This window comes from Salvelinus namaycush, chromosome 1 (genome assembly GCF_016432855.1).
Source record: "Salvelinus namaycush isolate Seneca chromosome 1, SaNama_1.0, whole genome shotgun sequence".
Lineage (NCBI taxonomy): Eukaryota > Metazoa > Chordata > Actinopteri > Salmoniformes > Salmonidae > Salvelinus > Salvelinus namaycush.
The window spans coordinates 73,288,056-73,315,125 of record NC_052307.1 but is presented as its reverse complement, the minus strand read 5'-3'; the positions used below and the strand labels follow the sequence as shown (position 1 = coordinate 73,315,125).

Here is a 27,070-nt window from a genome sequence, read left to right as displayed (position 1 = left end):
CAGGTTTTTCAACTTTTTTAAATTAATGATGTCTGTTGAAGACCAACATATTTGATTTCTTTAAAAAATAATTAAAAACCACAACATATTGTCTAATAATTTCTACTCACTCAATAATTTCTACTTGTCTGTACAATTTCATTTCTGCTAATAAATTATGGGAAAACCCTGTTTTAGGCCTACTTGGAATGCATGATTACTATTAGAACATAAACAAATCTGCTAAATTGGAAAAAAACTGAAGTCATGGATCAAGTGTGAAAGGTACATCATACTATCATACTGAACAATCCTTTGCAGCTTTCAGTTTCACTTTAAAAAGCAATGTCCTTCCTTCAATTAATATACAGTATAGGTAATATACAGTAGAGTAATTCCATTGTCAATTAACACATTTGTTAATTTATTATGTCCAGCTATTTACCAAAAAGTATATTGCACACAGGCCCTGCTTTAATATACTACTAAGTGCTCATATCGACCAGCTGATGTGTCTACTCTCCCTGCGATACACTCCCATCTATATTATGGTAGACCAGGGGTCTTTAACTCCAGGTCTGGGGGCCACATCAGGACTGCAAGCTGCTTTTTTGTGGTCCTCGACAGAGCCTTTTGTTTACTGTAAATCACAGTGGAGGCTGATGAGGGGAAGACAGCTTATAATAATGGCTGGAATGGAGCGAATGGAGTGGCATCAAACACATAGAAACCGTGTGTTTGATACCATTCCATTAATTCTGCGACAGCCATTACTACGAGCCCGTCCTCCCCAATGAAGGTGCCACCAGCCTCCTGTGTTAAATCAGTGCTATTCAAACTTTTTCAGCAGGGACCACATTTTTTCTGCAGAATTTCTGGTGACCCCAACCCAAATCTAAAAACACAACCTTCAAATCTCTAAGTTTAGATTTTTACATCAACAAATAACCTTCAATTCATTGTCTTTTCATCGCTCTTATAAAAATTAAGAGAACCAATCTTTCTCAAAAACGTATATTGTCCAATACAATAATCTGTTGGCTACTCTTCATTTTTTAGGTTGCCACCAACTAGGATAAGTCCACGCCGACTGGGATAGGATGTTATTTTTATTTGGCGACCCTGACTCTGAATACCACTGCTGTAAATAGAAGGCTCTCACCCTGGATACATAATGTCAGAGAGCACGGCGGGACAAGCAGCTGCTAGGTCGGCTGGCAAAGTGACATCACACAGAACTGTGAGTGTTTGGAACGTGTTGCAACTGGCAGCGCTGGGGGAAGGGTTTGTCTGACATGTTCCCTATACTGTGCTACTTTTGACCACAGCACATGTACAGCCAATAGGTCAAAAATTGTGCACTACATAGGGAATAGGCTGTCATTTCAGACATACCCTAATTCTACAAAGAGAATGTGAGAGCCCATATATTTAGAATTGACACTGTGCCACAGTCACTGTGGAAAGATTTGAAAACCAATTGGAATTGATCAGTTTTAGCTAGATAATAAAAAATCTGAAAAATATTTGTAGAAATACAAGCTGTAGAGCAGACTTAATCTGGAGCATATTCTATTGATACAAAGTTCTGGAACGTTAGAACCTGACACATTTTCCCAATGTACATTCTATACATTAGATTTCTATGTCCTGGTGCAGAGGAAGGTGTGACTAATTCCAGTGTGGGTCAAGTGTGAACAGGTACGGTATGGAGACTGGGTGAAGGGCTGAGTGGAGCACTGGTGGATTATGGGTAATGTAGTTCTAGAAGTCACAGCCCAGCAGCTCCATGCGCAGGGTGATGCGCTCGTGCCACTCCCAGGGCACAACGCGCAGGTAGCGGGCGTAGAACGGAGGCTCAAACAGGTTCTTCTTATGCATGTTGTTGTCAATGTTGCCTTGGAAAATCTGTCAGGGAACACACACACATCAATGGTCAATGGTTAACTACCAAATCTGTCAGGGAACACACACACATCAATGGTCAATGGTTAACTACCAAATCTGTCAGGGAACACACACACATCAATGTCCAACTACAATATCTGTCAGGGAACACACACATCAATGGTTAACTACCAAATCTGTCAGGGAACACACACATCAATGGTCAATGTTAAGACATTACTTCATGTGTGTAACAGTTATTGTTCAGATAAACTTCAATATTCACCATATTCATTGAAACAGTCATTTTTAATGGTACTACTGAATGGGAGGACAGATCTATTATGAACCAATATGTAAAGGTCAAAGTCTGAGGCCTCCCATCAAGGGTTGTAAAATTGGTCTGAACTATGACCTCATTCATGATGACAGCCTTACGACCCAAACACAACTCCCCTCCCAGTCCCTCTGAGGAAGCCCCTGGCTACGTCATATAATGTCAAGGGTCTACACTCAATGAAAAGATTGGTTGTTTATACGTCACTGAAGGTCATTGAATTATTCAGTGTAGGCCCCCAATGCAAATTTAAACAGCCCCTTGCTTGCAGCACTCCCATGGGGGTGAAGATTGGCCTCTCCTATTCCACACAGAGAGGGGGGCTACAGGGGTGAGCGTCACTAGCACTTATCCAGCCAGGGGCAAAACAGGAAGTAAAGAGATCATTCACACAGAGGGCCAGGGGATACACTCCACACACAGGGTGGGAGTCCGGAGAGGGGGTCCGTAAATTGGCACGGAAAACACAGTCAGGTCCCAACTCATGTCAACAAACTGTGCAGAGGTTTGCAAAACCCCTTATCCCTACTGTCAAAATCAAATAGTCAGGGTAAAAAAGATTAGAGTATGTGTCTGTGTTTTTTTACTTTTAAATGGCTTTCTCTCCTTTCCTTTATGAACATTGGAATGGCTGGGTAGACTTATCATCTAACAGATAAGTGGCGATGATGGAGAGGAGACAAGGAAAGGAAGCTAGTTAAGCTTATCAGAACTATGAGGCTGAAAAATACTTATTTTGTTGGGGAGCCCCAATATATGAGACTGTCATAATGAGAATACGTTGTGAGCAGTGGTTCACAGACCTTCTCTGTGTTGGTGTTCTCATCCTTCACCAGGTTCCAGGCCTGTCCGTCGTCGCTGTAGGCCACTTTGAAGGCGGACACAAACTGCACCACCCCAAAGTCCTTGGCCCCCTGGGTGATGATGCCTGTCAGATGCTTGGTCTTCTCCAGGTCCACCTGGGACAGGATCATGGAGGACAAGACAGTAACATATATACCAGATTAATGATGAGATAATACCTTCAATTCAATGAACCCTGTATTTTGGTATTTACGAAGTAGCTCTTTTCCCAAGGTCAAATTAAATCACAAAACGTGTCTTGGCTACTGTAGAAAAACCATAGTAAAAAAGAGAAGGATAGTTCACACACATTGATTTCAGGTGAAAAAATGAAAAGGTTTATTCCATTTCAAACGTTTCGTCCATCTGACCTTCATCAGTGTCATAAAAACCTACAACTACTACAAGGTAGACTCCCCTCACAGGAATGTCTTCACTTTTCAGAATAAGAAGTGTGTGCGCGGGGTGAAGTTTATAAACAAAGATCCTACATCAACGTATGTCAGACTCCTATCCCTGATGTCTGTTTTCCCACACAATTTGTGCCCAATATTGAATAGCTGTTTCATCATATAAAATAGTATGAAGCAAGAACAGATGTCAGAATCCCACAAGGATGATAAAAATGATCCATTACTTTTTGTGTTACAAATCATATTAGGAAGAGAAAGTGATCCTTCCTCTAAGCACTGTTTCCATTGATATCTAGATGGTATTTAGTAAGAAATGATGCAGTAACAATCTGTACACTCTGGTACGTACTACAACTAATTCAACACAACTGGGAACTACCTGGTAGCTAAAAGTTCCCATCCTAAAGACACAAACAAGTAACTCATAGGTTATTACTGTATGAATACCATTTTACCAAGTAACTTCCAAGTAATTACCATGTCATTTCTAAACCGTAAAATAAAGTGCCACCTGTAATCCTTTGTTAGAGAAGACAGTTTAAAATGGCAATGTGGGATTGGTACATACATGTATTTTACTTACACTACTGTTCAAAAGTTTGGGGTCACTTAGAAAGGTCCTTGTTTTCCATGAAAACATACATGAAATGAGTTGCAAAATGAATAGGAAATATAGTCAAGACGTTGACAAGGTTATAAATAATGATTTTTCATTGAAATAATAATTGTGTCCTTCAAACGTTGCTTTTGTCAAAGAATCCTCTATTTGCAGCAATTACAGCCTTGCAGACCTTTGGCATTGTAGTTGTCAATTTGTTGAGGTACTCTGAAGAGATTGCGGGTACTATTTAATGAAGCTGCCATTTGAGGACTTGTGAGGCGTCTGTTTCTCAAAATAGACACTCTAATGTACTAGTCCTCTTGCTCAGTTGTGCACCGGGGCCTCCCACTCCTCTTTCTATTCTGGTTAGAGCCAGTCTGCGCTGTTCTGGGAAGGGAGTAGAACACAGCGTTGTACCAGATCTTCAGTTTCTTGGCGATTTCTCGCATGGAATAGCCTTCAAAAACAAGGCCATTTCTAAGTGACCCCAGACTTTTGAATGGTAGTGTATATAGCGAGCTATTGAATGGTAGTGTATATAGCGAGCTATTGAATGGTAGTGTATATAGCGAGCTATTGAATGGTAGTGTATATAGCGAGCTATTGAATGGTAGTGTATATAGCGAGCTATTGAATGGTAGTGTATATAGCGAGCTATTGAATGGTAGTGTATATAGCGAGCTATTGAATGGTAGTGTATATAGCGAGCTATTGAATGGTAGTGTATATAGCGAGCTATTGAATGGTAGTGTATATAGCGAGCTATTGAATGGTAGTGTATATAGCGAGCTATTGAATGGTAGTGTATATAGCGAGCTATTGAATGGTAGTGTATATAGCGAGCTATTGAATGGTAGTGTATATAGCGAGCTATTGAATGGTAGTGTATATAGCGAGCTATTGAATGGTAGTGTATATAGCGAGCTATTGAATGGTAGTGTATATAGCGAGCTATTGAATGGTAGTGTATATAGCGAGCTATTGAATGGTAGTGTATATAGCGAGCTATTGAATGGTAGTGTATATAGCGAGCTATTGAATGGTAGTGTATATAGCTAGCTATTGGATGGTAGTGTATATAGCTAGCTATTGGATGGTAGTGTATATAGCTAGCTATTGAATGGTAGTGTATATAGCTGCTATTGAATGGTAGTGTATATAGCTGCTATTGAATGGTAGTGTATATAGCGAGCTATTGAATGGTAGTGTACATAGCGAGCTATTGAATGGTAGTGTACATAGCGAGCTATTGAATGGTAGTGTACATAGCTAGCTATTGAATGGTAGTGTACATAGCTAGCTATTGAATGGTAGTGTACATAGCTAGCTATTGAATGGTAGTGTACATAGCTAGCTATTGAATGGTAGTGTATATAGCGAGCTATTGAATGGTAGTGTATATAGCGAGCTATTGAATGGTAGTGTATATAGCGAGCTATTGAATGGTAGTGTATATAGCTAGCTATTGAATGGTAGTGTATATAGCTAGCTATTGAATGGTAGTGTATATAGTTAGCTATTGAATGGTAGTGTATATAGCTGCTATTGAATGGTAGTGTATATAGCTAGCTATTGAATGGTAGTGTATATAGCTGCTATTGAATGGTAGTGTATATAGCTGCTATTGAATGGTAGTGTATATAGCGAGCTATTGAATGGTAGTGTATATAGCGAGCTATTGAATGGTAGTGTATATAGCGAGCTATTGAATGGTAGTGTATATAGCTAGCTATTGAATGGTAGTGTATATAGCTAGCTATTGAATGGTAGTGTATATAGCTAGCTATTGAATGGTAGTGTATATAGCTAGCTATTGAATGGTAGTGTATATAGCTAGCTATTGAATGGTAGTGTATATAGCTAGCTATTGAATGGTAGTGTATATAGCTAGCTATTGAATGGTAGTGTATATAGCTAGCTATTGAATGGTAGTGTATATAGCTGCTATTGAATGGTAGTGTATATAGCGAGCTATTGAATGGTAGTGTATATAGCGAGCTATTGAATGGTAGTGTATATAGCGAGCTATTGAATGGTAGTGTATATAGCGAGCTATTGAATGGTAGTGTATATAGCGAGCTATTGAATGGTAGTGTATATAGCGAGCTATTGAATGGTAGTGTATATAGCTAGCTATTGAATGGTAGTGTATATAGCTAGCTATTGCATGGTAGTGTATATAGCTAGCTATTGAATGGTAGTGTATATAGCTGCTATTGAATGGTAGTGTATATAGCTAGCTATTGAATGGTAGTGTATATAGCTGCTATTGAATGGTAGTGTATATAGCTGCTATTGAATGGTAGTGTATATAGCTGCTATTGAATGGTAGTGTATATAGCTAGCTATTGAATGGTAGTGTATATAGCTAGCTATTGAATGGTAGTGTATATAGCTGCTATTGAATGGTAGTGTATATAGCTGCTATTGAATGGTAGTGTATATAGCTAGCTATTGAATGGTAGTGTATATAGCTGCTATTGAATGGTAGTGTATATAGCTAGCTATTGAATGGTAGTGTATATAGCTAGCTATTGAATGGTAGTGTATATAGCTGCTATTGAATAGTAGTGTATATAGCTAGCTATTGAATGGTAGTGTATATAGCTAGCTATTGAATGGTAGTGTATATAGCTAGCTATTGAATGGTAGTGTATATAGCTAGCTATTGAATGGTAGTGTATATAGCTAGCTATTGAATGGTAGTGTATATAGCTAGCTATTGAATGGTAGTGTATATAGCTAGCTATTGAATGGTAGTGTATATAGCTGATATTGAATGGTAGTGTATATAGCTGCTATTGAATGGTAGTGTATATAGCTGCTATTGAATGGTAGTGTATATAGCTAGCTATTGAATGGTAGTGTATATAGCTAGCTATTGAATGGTAGTGTATATAGCTGCTATTGAATGGTAGTGTATATAGCTGCTATTGAATGGTAGTGTATATAGCTAGCTATTGAATGGTAGTGTATATAGCTGCTATTGAATGGTAGTGTATATAGCTAGCTATTGAATGGTAGTGTATATAGCTAGCTATTGAATGGTAGTGTATATAGCTGCTATTGGTTCTTAAAGAATAGACGTTTAGCTGCTTTACTCCATTGTTTGTAAACAATGTAATTTTAAACAAACACTAACTTCAAAACATGGTTAAAACTATGCTTTTGAGCTCATGGATGTTCAGTCCTTGCATCCATAGCTCTGTCTATGAATTTGAGTGTGGTTACATTTCTCCAGGCCCCATCCCTTAGCTGTTTACCAAAACAAGTGGTTTGTTTTTGGAATCCATATTGCCCCTTTAAAAGAGGAGATCTCATCATTATATTAGCGCTGGTGGAGTCAGTCTCACCTGTAGCCACTCTGAGCGGTTGTTCGTGGCGGGGGACCAGGCGTTGGTCTTGCCCTGTTTGTCTAGCCGGGCGAACTGTGGGTGCCAGGTGAAGGCATCAATGCCCCAGGTGCGGAAGGCACTGGACGCCGAGAGCTGTCCATCAGAGACGAGGCGGGACTTCATGCCCATTGGCTCAGAGCAACCTGTCGTGTTGGAATATACTGTAAACGAAACAGCAGAGAGACAATGATGGACAGGAAAGGAGCGGAGGTGAAAGACAGAGAACCAATAGAGAGAAACCAATGACCACACCCAAGTGAAGAACCACCCACTCAGTGGAGTACATTACAAGGAGCCCGTCCTCCTAATTTATCCCTCCACCAGCCAACACTGCAGCTCAAGGCATGTAGATTAGCCACTTACTGATTGATCGATTAATTTGACAACATGACATAAACAGTGACGGACAGATAGCATGACATAAACAGTGTAGGATCGTTAGCATGACATAAACAGTGAAGAACAGATAGCATGACATAAACAGCATAGGACAGATAGCATGACATAAACAGTGTAGGACAGATAGCATGACATAAACAGTGTAGGACATGTGGCATGACATAAACAGTGTAGGACAGATAGCATGACATAAACAGTGTAGGACAGATAGCATGACATAAACAGTGTAGGACAGATAGCATGACATAAACAGTGTAGGACATGTGGCATGACATAAACAGTGAAGTGTACTGTAGATAGCATGACAAACAGTGTAGGACAGGTAGCATGAAATAAACAGCATAGGACAGATAGCATGACATAAACAGTGTAGGACAGATAGCATGACATAAACAGTGTAGGACAGATAGCATGACATAAACAGTGTAGGACATGTGGCATGACATAAACAGTGAAGTGTACTGTAGATAGCATGACAAACAGTGAAGTGTACTGTAGATAGCATGACATAAACAGCATAGGACAGGTAGCATGACATAAACAGTGTAGGACAGATAGCATGACATAAACAGTGAAGTGTACTGTAGATAGCATGACATAAACAATGTAGGACAGGTAGCATGACATAAACAGTGTAGGACAGATATGTATGGCAGATTATTTCCTGTGTAAAGGCACAGTACAGAAAGTCAATAATAAGACCAAGTAATGAAAGCAGGGAATGAAAAGTACCAGACAGATATTGATAATAAACAAATATCAATTGTATAAAGGAGGCATTGAAATGAATAGGAAAGGTGAGGCAGGGAATAGGAAAATAATGGGGAATAGGAAAATAATGGGGAATAGGAAAAGTGCCCAATAGCCTTACTAGCAGCAAGTCAATTTGAACTGTAGCTCTATACACACTGAGTAATAGGGTGGGGCTGGAAACACATATGGACATGGTGTGTGAGTGTGCGTGAGTGTATGGGTGGTGCTTTCGTCAGGAATTCCGTCTCCATTGTTGCACGGCATGGGTCTCCCTCTGAATGCTGTCCAAACCATTCCCTACAGTATGTGGTCTAACCATAACTAAATCTAGACTAGTGTTAGGCCATCTAAACAAACCCCTCTTACTGTCAGCAAGCTGGACAGAAGAGCCACAGTGTCAACACAAGGAGACTGCATGTACCCAACTTAATGCCTTTTACTTGGTGGGCTTGTAAGTTTTCTCAATATCTATTTGTGGTTCAGGCAGAGGACTCTGAATGTCCCTGGGGTTTTGAATGGGGTTTTATTTACAGCTGCATCTCAATAGTCTGGAGTGGCTTCCTCTCTTATTCTCCTTATTATCATCTGATGTAAAAAACAAGACATCAAATGGCCAGACCATATTTCTATCACCTGTCCTGAGTTTCCAGATCGATGCAGACGAGGAGGAAAGGAAGATAATTCAAACCATTGAGATGCAGTCTAGTCGTCTTTCCTCTCTATTTCCCCGTGTAGAGGTGTCTGTTTACCATTGAGCTCACAGCCCACCAGCTCCATACGCAGGGTGCAGGCCTTGCGACACACCACAGGAATGACACGGATGAACTGGGCCACGATGGGAGGGTCAAACAGGTTGGTCTTGGTGCTGTCATTATCAATGTTACCCACAAACACCTGTGGCACAGGGCACAGAAGTGAGGTCACCAAGTTGTTACAGGCATTCATGTGGGAGCAACTGTACAGCTCCAAGTAAAACATGCCAGTAGGAACAGATCTAGGAACAGATCTAGGAACAGCTTAAACCTCCCACCATTCTGACCTTAACCATTAAGAGGATGAAACGTATCTGACCCTTTATTGTAGACTGTAGGAAATGGGACAACTGTTTAAATGAACTTACACTGAGTCACTAACTATAAATGCATATTACTATGGTAAAGTCATATTGTAAAGTCACCTTGTCCTTCCTCTGTCCCGCTGGTCTGTAGGGGGTGTAGGTCTTACCATCAAAGCTGGAAGACACTTTAAAGACCTTAATGTACTCAGCTATGCCCATTCGACTGGCACCCTGGGTGATGATGCCAGTTAGGCGCATCTTCTTTTGCATGTTGATCTAGGGTCGGAGGTCAGAGAGAGGTCAGACAGGGGTCAAACCACTAATCATCCTCCCCACTGGGATTTAGATGATACACTCTTAGAAGAAAAGGGTTCCAAAAGGTTTCTACAGTTGTCCCCATAGGAACATTTTTTTTGTTCCAGCTAGAAAGGATTCTACATCGAACCCAAAAGGGTTATTGCTGGAACCAAAAAGGGTTCTTCAAAGGGTTCTCCTATGGGGACAGCCAAAGAACCCTTTTATGTTCTAGATGGCACCTTTTTTTCTGAGAGTGTACAGTGTATGGCTGTTTATATGTGTACTGCATGCTTAGACTTTACTAGAGCTGTGTGGCATCATTCAGACAAATCAAAAGGTGTTTCATTTCTTTTCCATGACAACGTCCATAGAGAGGCCAGATTGAGTGACTTCATCAAGTAGAAAAGCATGTTTCAAGCCAAGGTTTAGTCTGGACCCATGAGGAGCTGGCCACGGTCCACCAGTGGGTTATGACCTACCATTTGAGAACACGATTACCACATCAAGTGATTATTTACTAAACTGACTTTGTTCTCTAACCTCCATCCAGGGGTTCTTGTCATGGTTGGCGGCGGTCCAGGCGTTGACCATGCCCTGGTTGTTGAGCCGGGCCAGTTCTGGACCCCAGCGCTGAAGACCCATAATGCCATAGTGTACAGAGGAGGCCGAGATCTGAGACTCTACGATTTCTCCTCCCTCCATCCCCATCAGAGAGATACAACCTGGAACCAACACATACACAGACATACATATGTTATAACGTCTTACATAGGTTATAGTTGTACTTACACAGGTTATAATCTCTAATATGGACATACTGGTTGTGACTTAAAGTACAAAGAGAGACAGTTCATAACGTGTAATACACAGAGTTGTAGACATGTTTCAGTCTCTACTACACAGCGATTCCCCTGCCCTATACTTACGGAGCTGGCATTGCTTTCCAACGTAGGGTGAAGGGCACAGGCAGGTGTAGTCACCATCCAGATCTCGACACATCCCACCGTTCTTACATGGCTGCTTCTCACAGTCATTCACATCTAGACAGGACAAGCACAAGAGATAGACACAGTTATATAGAAGTTGGGTATGTCATCATAATAAACCTTGTCCTGACATAGGAATCTGACATGGGACTTCATTATGTCATCATAATAAACCTTGTCCTGACATAGGAATCTGACATGGGACTTCATAATGACACATAATAAACCTTGTCCTAACATAGGAATCTGACATGGGACTTCATAATGACACATAATAAACCTTGTCCTGACATAGGAATCTGACATGGGACTTCATAATGACACATAATAAACCTTGTCCTAACATAGGAATCTGACATGGGACTTCATTATGTCATCATAATAAACCTTGTCCTGACATAGGAATCTGACATGGGACTTCATTATGTCACATAATAAACCTTGTCCTAACATAGGAATCTGACATGGGACTTCATAATGACACATAATAAACCTTGTCCTGACATAGGAATCTGACATGGGACTTCATTATGTCATCATAATAAACCTTGTCCTGACATAGGAATCTGACATGGGACTTCATTATGTCACATAATAAACCTTGTCCTGACATATGAATCTGACATGGGACTTCATAATGTCACATAATAAACCGTGTCCTGACATAGGAATCTGACATGGGACTTCATTATGTCATCATAATAAACCTTGTCCTGACATAGGAATCTGACATGGGACTTCATAATGACACATAATAAACCTTGTCCTAACATAGGAATCTGACATGGGAATTCATAATGACACATAATAAACCTTGTCCTAACATAGGAATCTGACATGGGACTTCATTATGTCACATAATAAACCTTGTCCTGACATAGGAATCTGACATGGGACTTCATTATGTCACATAATAAACCTTGTCCTGACATAGGAATCTGACATGGGACTTCATAATGACACATAATACACCTTGTCCTGACATAGGAATCTGACATGGGACTTCATAATGACACATAATAAACCTTGTCCTAACATAGGAATCTGACATGGGACTTCATTATGTCACATAATAAACCTTGTCCTAACATAGGAATCTGACATGGGACTTCATAATGTCATCATAATAAACCTTGTCCTGACATAGGAATCTGACATGGGACTTCATTATGTCATCATAATAAACCTTGTCCTGACATAGGAATCTGACATGGGACTTCATAATGACACATAATAAACCTTGTCCTGACATAGGAATCTGACATGGGACTTCATTATGTCACATAATAAACCTTGTCCTGACATAGGAATCTGACATGGGACTTCATTATGTCACATAATAAACCTTGTCCTTACACAGGAATATGGGACTTCATTATGTCACATAATAAACCTTGTCCTGACATATGAATCTGACATGGGACTTCATAATGTCACATAATAAACCTTGTCCTGACATAGGAATCTGACATGGGACTTCATAATGTCATCATAATAAACCTTGTCCTGACATAGGAATCTGACATGGGACTTCATAATGTCACATAATAAACCTTGTCCTAACATAGGAATCTGACATGGGACTTCATTATGTCATCATAATAAACCTTGTCCTAACATAGGAATCTGACATGGGACTTCATAATGTCACATAATAAACCTTGTCCTAACATAGGAATCTGACATGGGACTTCATTATGTCATCATAATAAACCTTGTCCTGACATAGGAATCTGACATGGGACTTCATTATGTCACATAATAAACCTTGTCCTGGCATAGGAATCTGACATGGGACTTCATTATGTCATCATAATAAACCTTGTCCTGACATAGGAATCTGACATGGGACTTCATTATGTCACATAATAAACCTTGTCTTAACATAGGAATCTGACATGGGACTTCATTATGTCACATAATAAACCTTGTCCTGACATATGCATATGGGACTTCATTATGTCACATAATGATTTTCTGGATGGATTTGTTTCAGGAAGACATCAAGAAAGACTAAACATTGTTGTCCTTATCTGGTCATATAACTAGATTTGCTCTATACAACCAGACCATAACGATTGAAAATACATCAGAATGAACCAGTTCTGCCCACTGGGTCTGACATCTAAAACCCTCCCTGGACCTGAGCAGGAGAGAACACAGTCCCTGATGGTTAAATGCAGTACACTTGTACCCCAAAGGTAAATCAGATATAACCCAGTAGTAAGACTACCTGGCATGCAGGCTAATCAGCCAGGTGGGTGAACCTTGAAGCACCACAATACCACCAGCGTGCCTCCATAATGCCTCTCTGCAGGTGTGTTCTCTAAGACACAGGGGTGATGACAGGGGCACAGTTGGGGGAAACTTTGGGGCCAGGCATCATAAATTACCACAGGTGAAGGGCAGGGTTGTGGTTTTGGGTGTGTTCTATGTTGTGCCTGCAGGGTGAGGTGATCTGGGAGTAGTCTATGGTAGTCTGTCCACTGCTGTAGCTCTTTATAGTCCCCACCAGGGGGCTCAGTTGTATTATAAATAACATGGATTTATGCCTGGGCTGTATTCATTAGTCCACACCATAGCAAACCATAGCAAAATGTTTTGCAACAGAAAACATTGGTAGGTCCCTCTCTGTTTGATTCTGTTTGGTTCTTAATGAAGAACAACAACAAAAATTATTCAACAAGGTCATTGGCATCAGGGGAATTGTATAAGTGATTATTGTTGTCTGATAAAACCGTATATTTCAAATGGTGGGTCGGTACCCGTTAGTGAGTCATTACTGATTCGTTCTAGAGTGTGGACCTTCAAAAAATCTGCTTTGTTCATTCATTCAGTGCCCGTGAGTCACAGGAAAATTCCAAAATGGTTTGGTGGGTCATCGGACAGAAATATTAGGTAACCATAGAGATAGAACATCTTGATATTGTAATTACTCATCCCTGGAATTTTAAAATAGGCCATAAACAGTAAACACAGTGGTTGAAAACTGTGTTTATAGCAATCTAAGTGTCTCTGGGAGCCACTTCCAGGTTGTAATCTAGGGGGCAGACAGCACTTTAACACTACATCTCTGTTTAGCTGCTGTTCCCGTTAACTCTAAGAGGATTGGTCCCAACTCTAAAACCCATTCCGATCAACGGCGTGACAACACACACACCCACACTGAGAAATACAAGCACACACACCCACGTGCATGCACATACACAAAAAAACACACACACACACACACACCCTCCAGTCATTCTGAGAATCTACTCCGTAAATAACATCTCTGACCTTGATTAGGTAGATTAAATGCCGTAGGTGTGTCTTTAGACTGTGTGTGTGTGTGTGTATATGTGTGTGTGCGTGCGCCTGCATGTGTGTATGTGTCTACGTCTGTGCCAATGACAGACAGGGACACTGACAGAAGGAAGAGTGGTTTGATCCATTCTTAGAAGGAAGGGCAGAAGATTCTAGAATAATGGGGACCATAACAAACAGCAGTATATCCAACCACTACCCAAGCAGGAGAATGTTGGTGTCAAAGATGGACTAACAAGACAGTACTGGGATCCACCCTCCCTACAGGCCTATAACATCTATGACGTCTGGTGGAACAAGAACAAACGTGGGCGGTGACAACCAAACAGCAAAAACACTGCAATAGGTGGTCAGACTAGCAGTTAGAGGTTATAAATATGCTATGAATCATCTACAGTTTTGTAGTCGCATCAGCGCGCCTGGTTTTTCAATCAGATTCTGGACTTTCAATGGAAAACTTGGACAAACCAAGGAAATGAATGGAAAGGACAAGGGTTATAGTGGCATTAGCCTCCTAGATCCTAATCTGGAATGTGAAAAGTCTTGTACCAGTCCATGCATGAATATCAGTTTATTTTAATGAGATGGCAACTACTGACCCAACTAGCACTGAGGCTCTCAATAGCGAGGCCTACTGTGTAGAGAGCAGGACTGGCAGCGCTCTCCTCGCTCTGCTAAAGCCTTCTGAGATTAGAGTGGACCATGGCTAATTGCTGTAAAGATGCCTCAGAGGGAGAGTTCCTGGCTGGCTAGGGGGGTATTAGAGAAAACCTGGTAGAAGCTTGTACACACAAAACATGCAACTTAGAAAAAGTCAGTTGAACATAAATATCCAAGATGGCTGAATTTAAAATTGGGAAATTGTTGAGCTGAAATGGTATACCCCATTAACCCAATTATTTATGCTCAACGTGAGTCCAATTTCTCTTGCCTTTGCAAGTTCCATTTGACTTTATTACATTTTTTGTCAGGGACCAGTTTATCATTATTACATACAGTACCAGTCAGAAGTTTGGACACACCTACTCATTCAAGGGTTTTTCTTTATTTTTATTATTTTCTACGTTGTAGAATAATAGTGAAGACATCAAAACTATGAAATAACACATATGGAATCATGTCATAAACAAAGAAAACTGTTTAACAACTCAAATATATTCTATATTTTAGATTCCTCGAAGTAGCCACCCTTTGCCTTGATGACAGCTTTGCACACTCTTGGCATTCTCTCAACCAGCTTCACATGGAATGCTTTTTCAACAGTCTTGAAGGAGTTCCAACACACATATGCTGAGCACTTGTTGGCTGCTTTTCCTTCACTCTGTGGTCCAACTCATCCCAAACCATCTCAATTGGGTTGAGGTCAGGTGATTGTGGAGAACAGGTCACTCCATCACTCTCCTTCTTGGTCAAATAGCCATTACACAGCCTGGAGGTGTGTTTTGGGTCATTGTCCTGTTGAAAAACAAATGATAGTCCCACTAAGCGCAAACCAGATGGGATGGGGTATCGCTGTGGAAGCCATGCTGGTTAAGTGTGCCTTGAATTCTAAATAAATCACAGACAGTGTCACCTGCAAGGCACCACCACACCATCACACCTCCTCCGCATGTGTGGTTCCCACCGTGAAGCATGATCATCCGTTCACCTACTCTGTGTCTCACAAAGACACAGTGATTGGAACCAAAAATCTCAAATTTGGACTCATCAGACCAAAGGACAGATTTACACCGATCTAATGTTCATTGCTCGTGTTTCTTGGCCCAAGCAAGTCTCTTCTTCTTATTGGTGTCCTTTAGCAGTGGTTTCTTTGCAGCAATATGACCATGAAGGCCTGATTCCCGCAGTCTCCATTGAACAGTTGTTGAGATGTGTCTGTTACTTGAACTTGAATCTGAGGTGCAGTTAACTCTAATGAACATCCTCTGTAGCAGAGGTCTTCCTTTCCTGTGGCGGTCCTCATGAGAGCCAGTTTTATCAAAGCACTTTAAGAAACTTAAAAGTTCTTGAAATTTTCCGGATTGATTGACCTTCATGTCTTAAAGTAATGATGTGCTGTCATTTCTCTTTGCTTATTTGAGCTGTTCTTGCCATAAATATGGACTTGGTCTTTTACCAAATAGGGCTATCTTCTGTATACCAACCCTACCTTGTCACAACACAACTGATTAGCTCAAACGCATTAAGAAGGAAAGAAATTCAACAAATTAACTTTTAACAAGGCACACCTGTTAATTGAAATGCATTCCAGGTGAGTACCTCACGAAGCTGGTTGAGAAAATGCCAAGAGTGTGCAAAGCTATCATCAAGGCAAAGAGTGGCTACTTCGAAACATCTCAAATATATTTTGATTTGTTTAACACTTTTTTGGTTACTAAATTCTATATGTGTTATTTCATAGTTTGATGTCTTCACTATTATTCTACAATGTAGAAAATAGTACAAATAAAGAAAAACCCTGGAAGGAGTAGGTGTGTCCAAACTTTTGACTGGTACTGTATATTTTAGAGGCTGAAATATGACGCATTACTACTCAAATATTAAAGTTTCCTTTGCAACACAAATAGGTAAGTTGTTTTTCAAATTCAACTCACACTGAGCAGAAATTATTAGGTTAGTAGAGTATTCCATGTCAGCTCAACAACTTACACATTTCAAGTCCAGCCAATTTGGATATTTAAGCTACATGGATTTCTTGAATGTTTTACAGTGTAGATAGGTGAAAGGTATGTGGTGGAACCTATGCTGTTGCCTGTTACGTATCCAATTTGGTTGGATCAGTGATTGCTCTGAGGAAGGATGGAAACTATTCAAACAGGATCCAATACTTTCAGAATGCATTGTTCTGGCCAGTCAGTGTTCTCACACACACACACACACACACACACACACACACACACACACACACACACACACACACACACACACACACACACACACACACACACACACACACACACACACACACACACACACACACACACACACACACACACACACACACACACACAGTATTTAAAGCCCATCCATCAGTAGCCCACGCTTCACCACATCCTGGGTGTGTCCCTGGGATGCACTGCAGGCAGAGTTACTTCTCCTCACCATAGAAGAGTTTAGAACACTCATTCTTAGATTTTTGTTATCCAAATAAATGTTGTAAATGTCATCATAACGACATCCCTGTTTTTAAAGGGGCAATCTGCAGTTTCGATACAATAACAAAGCCACCCAGCTGCTGTTTTGGTTAACAGCTGAGGGAAGGGGCTGGAGAAATCAACATATTTCTAATTCATGGACAGAGCTTTGGATACAAGGACTGTCCATACATGATCTCAAAATGATAGTTTTAACCATGTTTTAAGGCTATACAGTTTTTGACTGCAATTACATTGTTTACAAACAAGTTTAACAAACAAGAGTAAAACAAGTTTATATTTGGGGTTCTAATAGGGTACGACAGTTGATCTAAACTCATGAGAAATGGGCATGTATAATTAATTTTAAAAGTCTAAAGATTTAACACAGATTGCCCCTTTAATGTCATGTTACTGTTATGTCATAGTGTGAAGCCGAAGGGACATTTCCATATCATGTGGATAATACAGTTGTTTTAATCCATTCTGCTCCATGTAAGCACTTACAAAAGGTCCCTTTGGATATGAGTGTCTGCTAATGACTGAAAGGTAATGTCTTTTCTGTACTACTCACATATTTAAAATGATTTTCTAAAGTAAGGACCAGATTGGACCCCCAGTGAAGGTCAAAGAGCTAACTCACAACTTCTTCAAAAGCTGAGATCACACTGAACATCTTATGCCTTCCAAGCAGGAGATTGAAAGGAGATTCATATCCACCACTCACCCAGTCATGCTGCATTTAGTCAAAATGGCTTAAAAGCGCTTTTTCACTCTAAGAGGCTTGGGTGGGTTGCCATTTCCTCATTCGCTAACAGCTCTCCAACGAGCTGAATGAAAGTCTTTCATGAATCATGAGCTCACCACAATGCTTTCTTACACTCATGCACAGAGTGGAAAATATCTCAGGCGTTTCCAACTTTTACACCCATTAATGTAAATAATGCCTCAACAAGACCTGCCATGACACACCATTCTGTCTGTCAGTTTGATGTTTTGACCGGAATGGTGGAAGTTAGGATTGGGGTAGTGGACCCTACCCAACCCAAGCTCTGGTTCTCCTCACCTAAAACAATTTGGCATTAATTGTTTTTGATAAAAAAATGTATCTTAAGACAACAATCTAGGGGAAACGCTGAGTAGCACAGACATGTTGTCCATGTTCGACTACTTCCCTATTACTTTCACCAATCCAGATCTGGGATTACTTGAAGGAAAGCCCGGGTCGGCAGGGCGAATTAGGACAGGTACAGTCACAAGTGAGGAACTTACTGATCTGGCAGTGCACGCCCTCGAAGCCAGGCTGGCATTTACACACGTACTCGCTGAACACGTCTCCTCGTCTGGTCGGAGTGATGACCTCACACGACCCATCATTCCTGCAGGGGTTGGGAATGCAGGGACCTAAGATAGGATTGACCAATTATAAAGACGGGACACACTCAAGGAAAAAAAACTAGAATATGCTTTCATTTAATGAAAAACAGTCAGGTTTAACGAACAGAAATGGAAGCCAGTGCCTGGGTGCCAGTCCAAGAAATTAGCTTTGCTTCTAAAAATGAAGTGACAAGACCAAAATGTCAGTATACTGAGTATATTGAATTGTCCCATTTGAAACTTAAAGCTTTGTAAATACGTCCGCCTGCCTTGACCATATTTGGCTAGCTCTATTCCTCCTTACCAGTCTCATTGACCTGTCTTGACCATATTTGGCTAGCTCTACTCCTCCTTACCAGTCTATTTGACCTGTCTTGACCATATTTGGCTAGCTCTACTCCTCCTTACCAGTCTCATTGACCTGTCTTGACCATATTTGGCAAGCTCTACTCCTCCTTACCAGTCTATTTGACCTGTCTTGACCATATTTGGCAAGCTCTACTCATCCTTACCAGTCTATTTGACCTGTCTTGACCATATTTGGCAAGCTCTATTCATCCTTACCAGTCTCATTGACCTGTCTTGACCATATTTGGCTAGCTCTACTCCTCCTTACCAGTCTATTTGACCTGTCTTGACCATATTTGGCTAGCTCTACTCCTCCTTACCAGTCTCATTGACCTGTCTTGACCATATTTGGCAAGCTCTACTCCTCCTTACCAGTCTATTTGACCTGTCTTGACCATATTTGGCAAGCTCTACTCATCCTTACCAGTCTATTTGACCTGTCTTGACCATATTTGGCAAGCTCTATTCATCCTTACCAGTCTCATTGACCTGTCTTGACCATATTTGGCAAGCTCTACTCCTCCTTACCAGTCTATTTGACCTGTCTTGACCATATTTGGCAAGCTCTACTCCTCCTTACCAGTCTCATTGACCTGCCTTGACCATATTTGGCTAGCTCTACTCCTCCTTCCCAGTCTCATTGACCTGCCTTGACCATATTTGGCTAGCGCTACTCCTCCTTACCAGTCTCATTGACCTGTCTTGACCATATTTGGCAAGCTCTACTCCTCCTTACCAGTCTATTTGACCTGTCTTGACCATATTTGGCCAGCTCTACTCCTCCTTACCAGTCTATTTGACCTGTCTTGACCATATTTGGCTAGCTCTACTCCTCCTTACCAGTCTCATTGACCTGCCTTGACCATATTTGGCAAGCTCTACTCCTCCTTACCAGTCTCATTGACCTGTCTTGACCATATTTGGCTAGCGCTACTCCTCCTTACCAGTCTCATTGAGGTGGCAGGTGTCTCCAGTAAAAGCATCAGCACAGATACAGATGAATGGGTCCTCCCCCACCCCGGTCACACACATCCCTCCGTTATGGCAGAGATTCACTTCACAGTAATCTCCTGGAAGAGGGGGAGCGAGAGAGAGAGAGAGAGAGAGAGACGGGGGAGAGGGAGAGGGGGAAGAGACAGTGGTAAAGAGAGGGAGAGAGGGGGGAGGTAATAAAATGAGGTGAGAGAGAGGAGTGTCACAGTGTGGCCCCATAAAGGCACGATATGGAGCCTCCATGCACCTGCCATGTTTTAAACAGTTTGACAATCTCTGTGTCAAAAGGCAGTTACACCTCACCTCAATGGCCTCTCCATTACATGTGATCAAGCATATCTTACATCACAGCATGAAGAGTTGGAGGCTTGATAAGGGACATCCCTGGACTCCTGGTCCTGTATTCACAAAGCATCTCACAGTAGGAGTGCTGCTCTAGGGTCAGTATATTCTTTCAGATCATAATGAAAAAGATGACACGGGTAGGGAAGACCTGATACTAGGTCAGCACTCCTACTCTGAGACACTTTGTGAATACAGGCACTGGCACTCTAACGAGAGTCGTTTCCCTCCATGAACACAAAGGAGATGTGGTGATGTTGAGGGCCAATGTTAGCTGGGAGGTCATAGTGCTGACTCACAGAGCACAGGAAGGAGAGGACAGAAACATCCAGAGGGAGACAGGTGGTTTTATGGTTCCACTAAGCCAAGAGTGACCTTACAGTCCTCCATGACATGACATACCAGCATACTATTCCAATTCATAAAACAGAATCATAGTTGCTTTACAAATGGGTAGGTTCAATGACATACAGGAGTTTGAAGAGGTGAGCTGAGAATGGTCATTAGAGTTGACACTCATGAACAAGCTCCCTGCCTGAGAAAAATAGTTGGTGTGCTCTCTGTCAAGTATTGCTAAGTAGCTTACTATAGAGTTACAGGTATACTTGATGTAGTTACCCTCTTGGTACAATGTAGTTACTAAGTGTTTTAGATACCCAGGTCTATGTAATGTAGAGGGCTGCATGGTGGGGATCTCACTCCTCTCACCATTCACCTGGGCTGTTCTATTCATCAATGGGTTTTACAGCCTCGGTCAACCTTTTGTAGTGAGCATACTGGCTTTACAACCAACCGACAACAGACACTCTACAGCATGAACACCAGCGTTAAAACACTTATTTTGAGGAGCTGACAAAGGGGTGAGAGAAAGTGTTGTGTTAAAAGTATACAAGGCATTTCAAGTTAAAGGCATTTCATGATTTTGTGGAGATTCCTATAAAAAAAGGTGCCATCTAGAACCTTAAAGGGTTCTTTGACTGACCCCATATGAGAACCATTTTTGGTTGCAGGTAGAACCCATTTGGTTCCAGGTAGAACCCTTTTCAGTTGCTAGTAGAACCCATTTGGTTCCAGGTAGAACCCTTTTAGGTTCCATGTAGAACCCTTTCCACAGAGGGTTCTACCTGGAACCCCAAAATTCCTCTGCTGATTACAGTCAGGAAAGGGAGGGATGGAAAGGGGAGCAGAAGTGACAGCGGTCTTTGAGTTTATGGTTCATGACAATAAATCATCAATGGTATCAACTTGTTTCAGTTTCTTTCACCAATTCACCAACTGTCAGCTATTCAAGTGGAACGCGACCCTCGTGTTGTGTACAAGCATTTAGCTACACCACAAGAATTTCGCTACACCACAAGCATTTCGCTACACCTGCAATAACAATGAAGTGCGTGGGTGCAAAATAACTTATGTTCTGCTTTTCCTGCTGCTTGGATACTAAGAAACACATTTAAACACAGTGAAAGATTCATCTCGGAACCCAGAACCTAAACTTGCGAGCAGGCTGGTCAGCTACAGTATGTTAACAGTCTGTCATGGGAACTAGCCAAAGATTATTGCTCTGGGTCCAGACAAACACACTGACATGTTAAATGGACCGTGAATTTCATTCTCACCTCCCCCTGTGCTTTACTTCACTAACAGAATGTGTTTGTCTGCCAGACTAAAAGAATGCAGGATTCCCTACATTATTAACAGACCAGGGATATACTGTACCTCGAAGTGGATTCCATTTTCCTCATTTCAGGAATGACCAACACTTACAAATCAAATTTTATTGGTCACATACACATATTTAGCAGATGTTATTGCGGATGTAGCAAAATGCTTTTACACAACACTAGGGTCACGTTCCACTGCTCAGACGTCGCATGCATCAACCAATGGTTGCTGCGTGCCAGCCACTTCATTGACTGTGTCATCAACTGGCAGATTGATGTGGTTCTCTGATAGGTAACAAACCTGTACAGGCGTTGTAAGATCTGACAACGTCTAAGCAGTGGAACGCGACCTAGGTGTGTCGAGGGTCAGGGGGCTTGAGTCAGGTATACCACCTGAACCTATCAACACACAACATGGACAGGTGGTCGAGGTAAACATTCCTGCCGCACAAATAAGAGTGACTATACAGAGCTCATTCTATCACCAGAGAGAAACTGATGATTCTCTAAATTCTCTGAAGATAATCTGAAAATCTCTGCATTATAACTATTCCAAGAGATGTTGCAAAGAAACGTATGTTTTGTTGTATAGTGATGCGGACATAATTGAGCACATTGTTGCCTAAGCTTACAGGTAGACCTTTCATTACAGTAGCCATACACCTGTACACTCTTAGAAAAAAGGGTTCCAAAAGGGTTATTAATCTGTCCCCATAAGAGAACCCTTTTTGGTTCCAGGTAGAACTCTTTTGGGTTCCATGTAGAATCCTTTGTGTAAAGGGTTCTACCTGGAACTCAAATGGGTTCTACCTGGAACCAAATGGGTTCTACCTGGAACCAAAAAGGTTCTTTAAACAGTTATATGGGGACAGCTGAAGAACCCTTTTAGGTTGTAGATAGCAGCTTTGTAGGCCGATAATGCTGCTTTACAGCGGGAACAGGTAACATCACATACGGATGATTCCTATTCAATCGGTACAGCTTCTTATACACTTTCTGTGAAGAATATCTTATGGAAATACAGTATACTGTGTGTACATTAGGACTAGTAGAGAACAGATCCTACTTGGGGGTAGCAGGTAGCCTAAAGAGTTAGAGAGACAGGCCAGAAAGCGGAGGGTTTCCGTGTAGAATCACAGGCCCGACAGTAAAAACCTGGTGAGTATTTAATATCTAGCTGCCATCTGCTCCAGGGGTGCTGCACAGTGGCTGACCCTGTGCTTCCAACCCTTCTGTGTGTGCATTGGGGTGGGTTGAGTAACAAAAATACATTGCTAACCATATCTTTACATTTAAGTACAGGCTTGACAGTCTATCATCAAAAATCACATGGCAACAATATGTCTGAGTCAAGTGTTCAATTACATACATTTACTCTTTGGGGTGCCCTAAAAATAGCAGACAGGACTGAAATTATACCCGTCACACTTTTGAAGCGCCACCTTTGATGATCTTTTAGGTTTATGGGGGTTATCTGAACAACTGCACTCACCTAGACCATTTGAGAGACGTACAGCCCTCTGGATTGGATCGTGGAATTGTCAAAGACAAAGAGCAGCAATCTTCACTATCTAAGTTCTAGTGATTTTTTTAGCTAAGATTAGACAGACAAAATATTTTCAGTGGTGATACGTGATAAATGTTTAAAATATGATTGACACAATTAAATGCATAAAAAGGATGAAAGCAGAGCTTGAAAAGTGTGTTTGAGTAGGTGAGAAGGAAAATCACTTGACTGAAAGAACACTTCAAATGTCATTCTTAGCTGAGCAATGCAGGGAAATGTTATTCATGATGAGTTAAATGATAAACTAATCATGGATCATAGAAACTGACATCCCTTCATTTTACAGACCTGACTACACAAAAAAACTAAGAAGTCATGACAAGAAAATTACAGTTTCCTGATTAAAAAGAGTGTGCCAATAAGTTCTCATCCCATTATGTTTATCATCCAGCCCACATTTGGATGTCCATCTCCTGTGACATTTAACCTTTTCACTGAGACCTACAGGTGAAAAGTTGGGACATTGCATTGTAAGTGTCTGATGCAAGAGGTATGGGCCAGAGCAGTAAATACAAGAGAGTTGGACATGAGAATGACAGGCAAAATCAGCAGTTATATCTGGCATTAATGAAGTGTTGGCCTACAGACAGTTACTTTGCTTAGTTCTTTTACAGTGAAAAATAGTCATCTGAATAAAATCAATACAGGTAAATGATACAAATATGAACACCTGTGAGTAACCAGTATGTGTGTAATGGAAGAAGGATGCCAGAAACTTGTTGTAACTCAAAAATACTGTTGGTTGAAACAGTGTACTGTACAGTAAGTGTATACTTTGTGAAATAATTTGTATCTAATATGAGAGTAGAGGGCTTTATGTTTCTAGAACCTCAGATGGAGTCTTTGTCTGTTTTGGCTGCCAGAGCCAGTCTACCTCTGAATGTAACATATAAAGACCTCTGAATGTAACATATAAAGACCTCTGAATGTAACATATAAAGACCTCTGAATGTAACATATAAAGTCCTCTGAATGTAACATATAACGTCCTCTGAATGTAACATATAAAGTCCTTGCACGTTAAAGGGACAATCTGGAGTTGCTACATCCATTTGTGAACTGTTAAATTAATGACATATAGCCATTGATTATTGAAGAATATAATTTATAAATGCTTCATGACCTTCATCAGAACCCAAAATATAAGCTTGTTTTACTCCAATGTTTGTAAACAAAGTCGATGTAAATATACACTGTAGGTCTATAGCGTCAAAACATGGTTAACACTATCATTTTGATCTCATGGATGGTCAGTCCTCATGGATGGTCAGTCCACATGGATGGTCAGTCCACATGGATGGTCAGTCCACATGGATGGTTAGTCCTCATGGATGGTTAGTCTATCTGTGAATTTGAGAGTGGTTATATTTCTCAAGCCACATCTTTCAGCTGTTTACCAAAACAAGTAGCGGGTCAGACGTTTTGTTATTGTTTGAACTCCGGATTGTCCCTTTGAAGGATTAGGCTTTAACAGTAGATTCTTGCGATAGGGTTGGATTAGTTAACCAACTAAATAAACGGGACTCACCTTTCACTGAGCAGACGGCAGCGATAAGGACACAAGCGCAAATAAATGTCAAAGGGCACAAAAACCCGTGACGTTTCATGTTGATTTCTGAGAATTCCCCACTCTTTCCGAGAGTAGACCAGATGGATAATGTAATACGGAGATACGGCTAGTTTCCCGGCTGAGATTGACAGGGAAGGTAGGCGGGTTCTAAATTAGCTGGTTCCATGGATTAATGCGCGGGTGGGCGTGTCGGAGGCTGGAGTAGATCCCTAAACCTTGTACTGTAAAATTTGTGTTAACATTTGTGTTTCACTTTATATATATTTTTATAAACACTTTGGAATAGACATATGTACTCAGAGAACTTACTATGTTGGTGAAGTCTGGCTATAGTATAAGAACAATGGTAGGCTAACATTTTTCGCTATAAGTAACTAATGTACCCTTTATAGTGGGTACTTTTACCCTTCCCTCTGCAGATCTGGACCTGGGGGGTTTGATGTCCACATTTTGAGTTTTATCGCTTCCTAGTGGTCGTTTTTCTCAATGAAATAGAACAACTTGTGGCTATGGTCAAACCATAGAGATAGATAGAGGACTCTATAGTGCCCAAAAGCACGTTTTAGCATGGGCAGCGCCATTGAGGACTTTCGCAATTTTGAAGTAGTCTACTGGGTAGGGACTTCCTATGGGTTAAGGAAGGATCACATAATTCCATCCAGGTCATCACAATGAATTATACTTGTGAGCAAACATTCCATAACTACAGGTGGCAGTAAAACGCCAACCTTGGCTTTTATACTTGTTCAAACAACACACTCCAGGTGGCAGTATGCCCCCTTTCAGTTTGTTTGCCAACTCATAGAAGTAGTAGAAGAAGGAAATTGACTACTTCAAAATGTGTCCTCTAACTCAGGGGTTTCCAAACTTTTTCACTCAGGACCCTCTTCCAGAATTGGAGAACACCCGCTCACCCCCCCGTGTGTGTGCGCCACGCCTATTTATATGAGAACAAGCCCTGTTCATGAGACAAATTGCTCACACCCTCTTGTTGGCGTTGAGGAACATTTGCAGGTTTAAAGATTATTTCCTGCAATTACACACATTTTTGTCACGGGTGCATAATTTTTTTCAGTTTTAAAGCTAATTTCCTTGCAATTCTGTAGATTTTGCCATGTCTAGTGTGTATTTATGTGATATTTGAGTGACTTGAACATTACAACAAAATCTATAGGCTAAAAAACCTAGCTGAAAAACATTAGCTGACATGGGCTAGTTGATCTGGACATTTCTGGCAGTTATAAATATCTCTCTAATGTATGTAATGGGGGGGGGGGGGGGGGGGGGGACGCGCTCCACAGTTTGGGAACCACTACTGTAATTATTTCTATGGGTCAAACTTACATAAAGTAATTACAGTAATTACAGATCAAAAGCCTACAAGTACATTTGATTATTTGAAAATGATTTTGTTATAGTGTTGTGAATGTGTGTGATCCATTAGGAAAGTTGTGTGTTTGCACAAAAGTTATTGCTTGAAGGAATAAGAAAGGATGTACATATTCAGCTGTAATGTGTAGGCTATCTGAACAAAGCGCTCAGATTTCTTTCTAAAAGGGAATGTATTGATGTTACATAACTGTTGTTTGGAGGCATCCTCATGCTTCTTGCACATTCCAAGAAAGACTATATGCTATTGATCATTTTGACAATGAAAACGTATTATATGAGACACAATTATATTGGCTTATACATTGACGCACGACTCTCCACACGTTTCAGCAATAAGTTGTGATCATTGAGCTAGCTATTTATTAAATTAACGGATGAATATGTAAGCATGTTATTTTCCTGAATATGTTTTGGGGGGATACAATTGTATTCA

The 27,070-nt window shown here is 40.8% G+C and overlaps 1 protein-coding gene across 2 annotated transcripts; it reads right to left on the bottom strand.

Moving 5' to 3' along the window:
• Positions 1-25,371, bottom strand: LOC120048420 (lactadherin-like). 2 transcript variants are annotated; one of them, XM_038994389.1, is made up of 10 exons: positions 25,204-25,371; positions 20,057-20,182; positions 18,660-18,791; positions 10,888-11,001; positions 10,502-10,683; positions 9,785-9,940; positions 9,357-9,501; positions 7,414-7,598; positions 3,007-3,162; positions 1-1,887 (listed from the first exon to the last, which is right to left on the bottom strand). In XM_038994389.1, the coding sequence occupies exons 1-10, from the start codon at positions 25,280-25,282 to the stop codon at positions 1,744-1,746; spliced, it is 1,419 nt and encodes a 472-aa protein (XP_038850317.1). In that variant the 5' UTR covers positions 25,283-25,371; the 3' UTR covers positions 1-1,743. The 2 variants fall into 2 exon arrangements, with proteins under 2 accessions (XP_038850317.1, XP_038850306.1); XM_038994378.1 differs by having other exon boundaries at positions 7,414-7,616; positions 25,204-25,370.
• Positions 25,372-27,070: the final 1,699 nt, after the last annotated feature.

Bases quoted from the DNA above. Each gene is read 5' to 3' on its own strand.
- LOC120048420 (XM_038994378.1), bottom strand. From the start codon at position 25,282: ATGAAACGTCACGGGTTTTTGTGCCCTTTGACATTTATTTGCGCTTGT. The intron at 20,183-25,203 runs GTGAGTCCCGTT...CCCCTCTTCCAG, and splicing joins TGCCGTCTGCTCAGTGAAAG to GAGATTACTGTGAAGTGAAT. The intron at 9,941-10,501 runs GTTAGAGAACAA...CTCCGACCCTAG, and splicing joins ACAAGAACCCCTGGATGGAG to ATCAACATGCAAAAGAAGAT.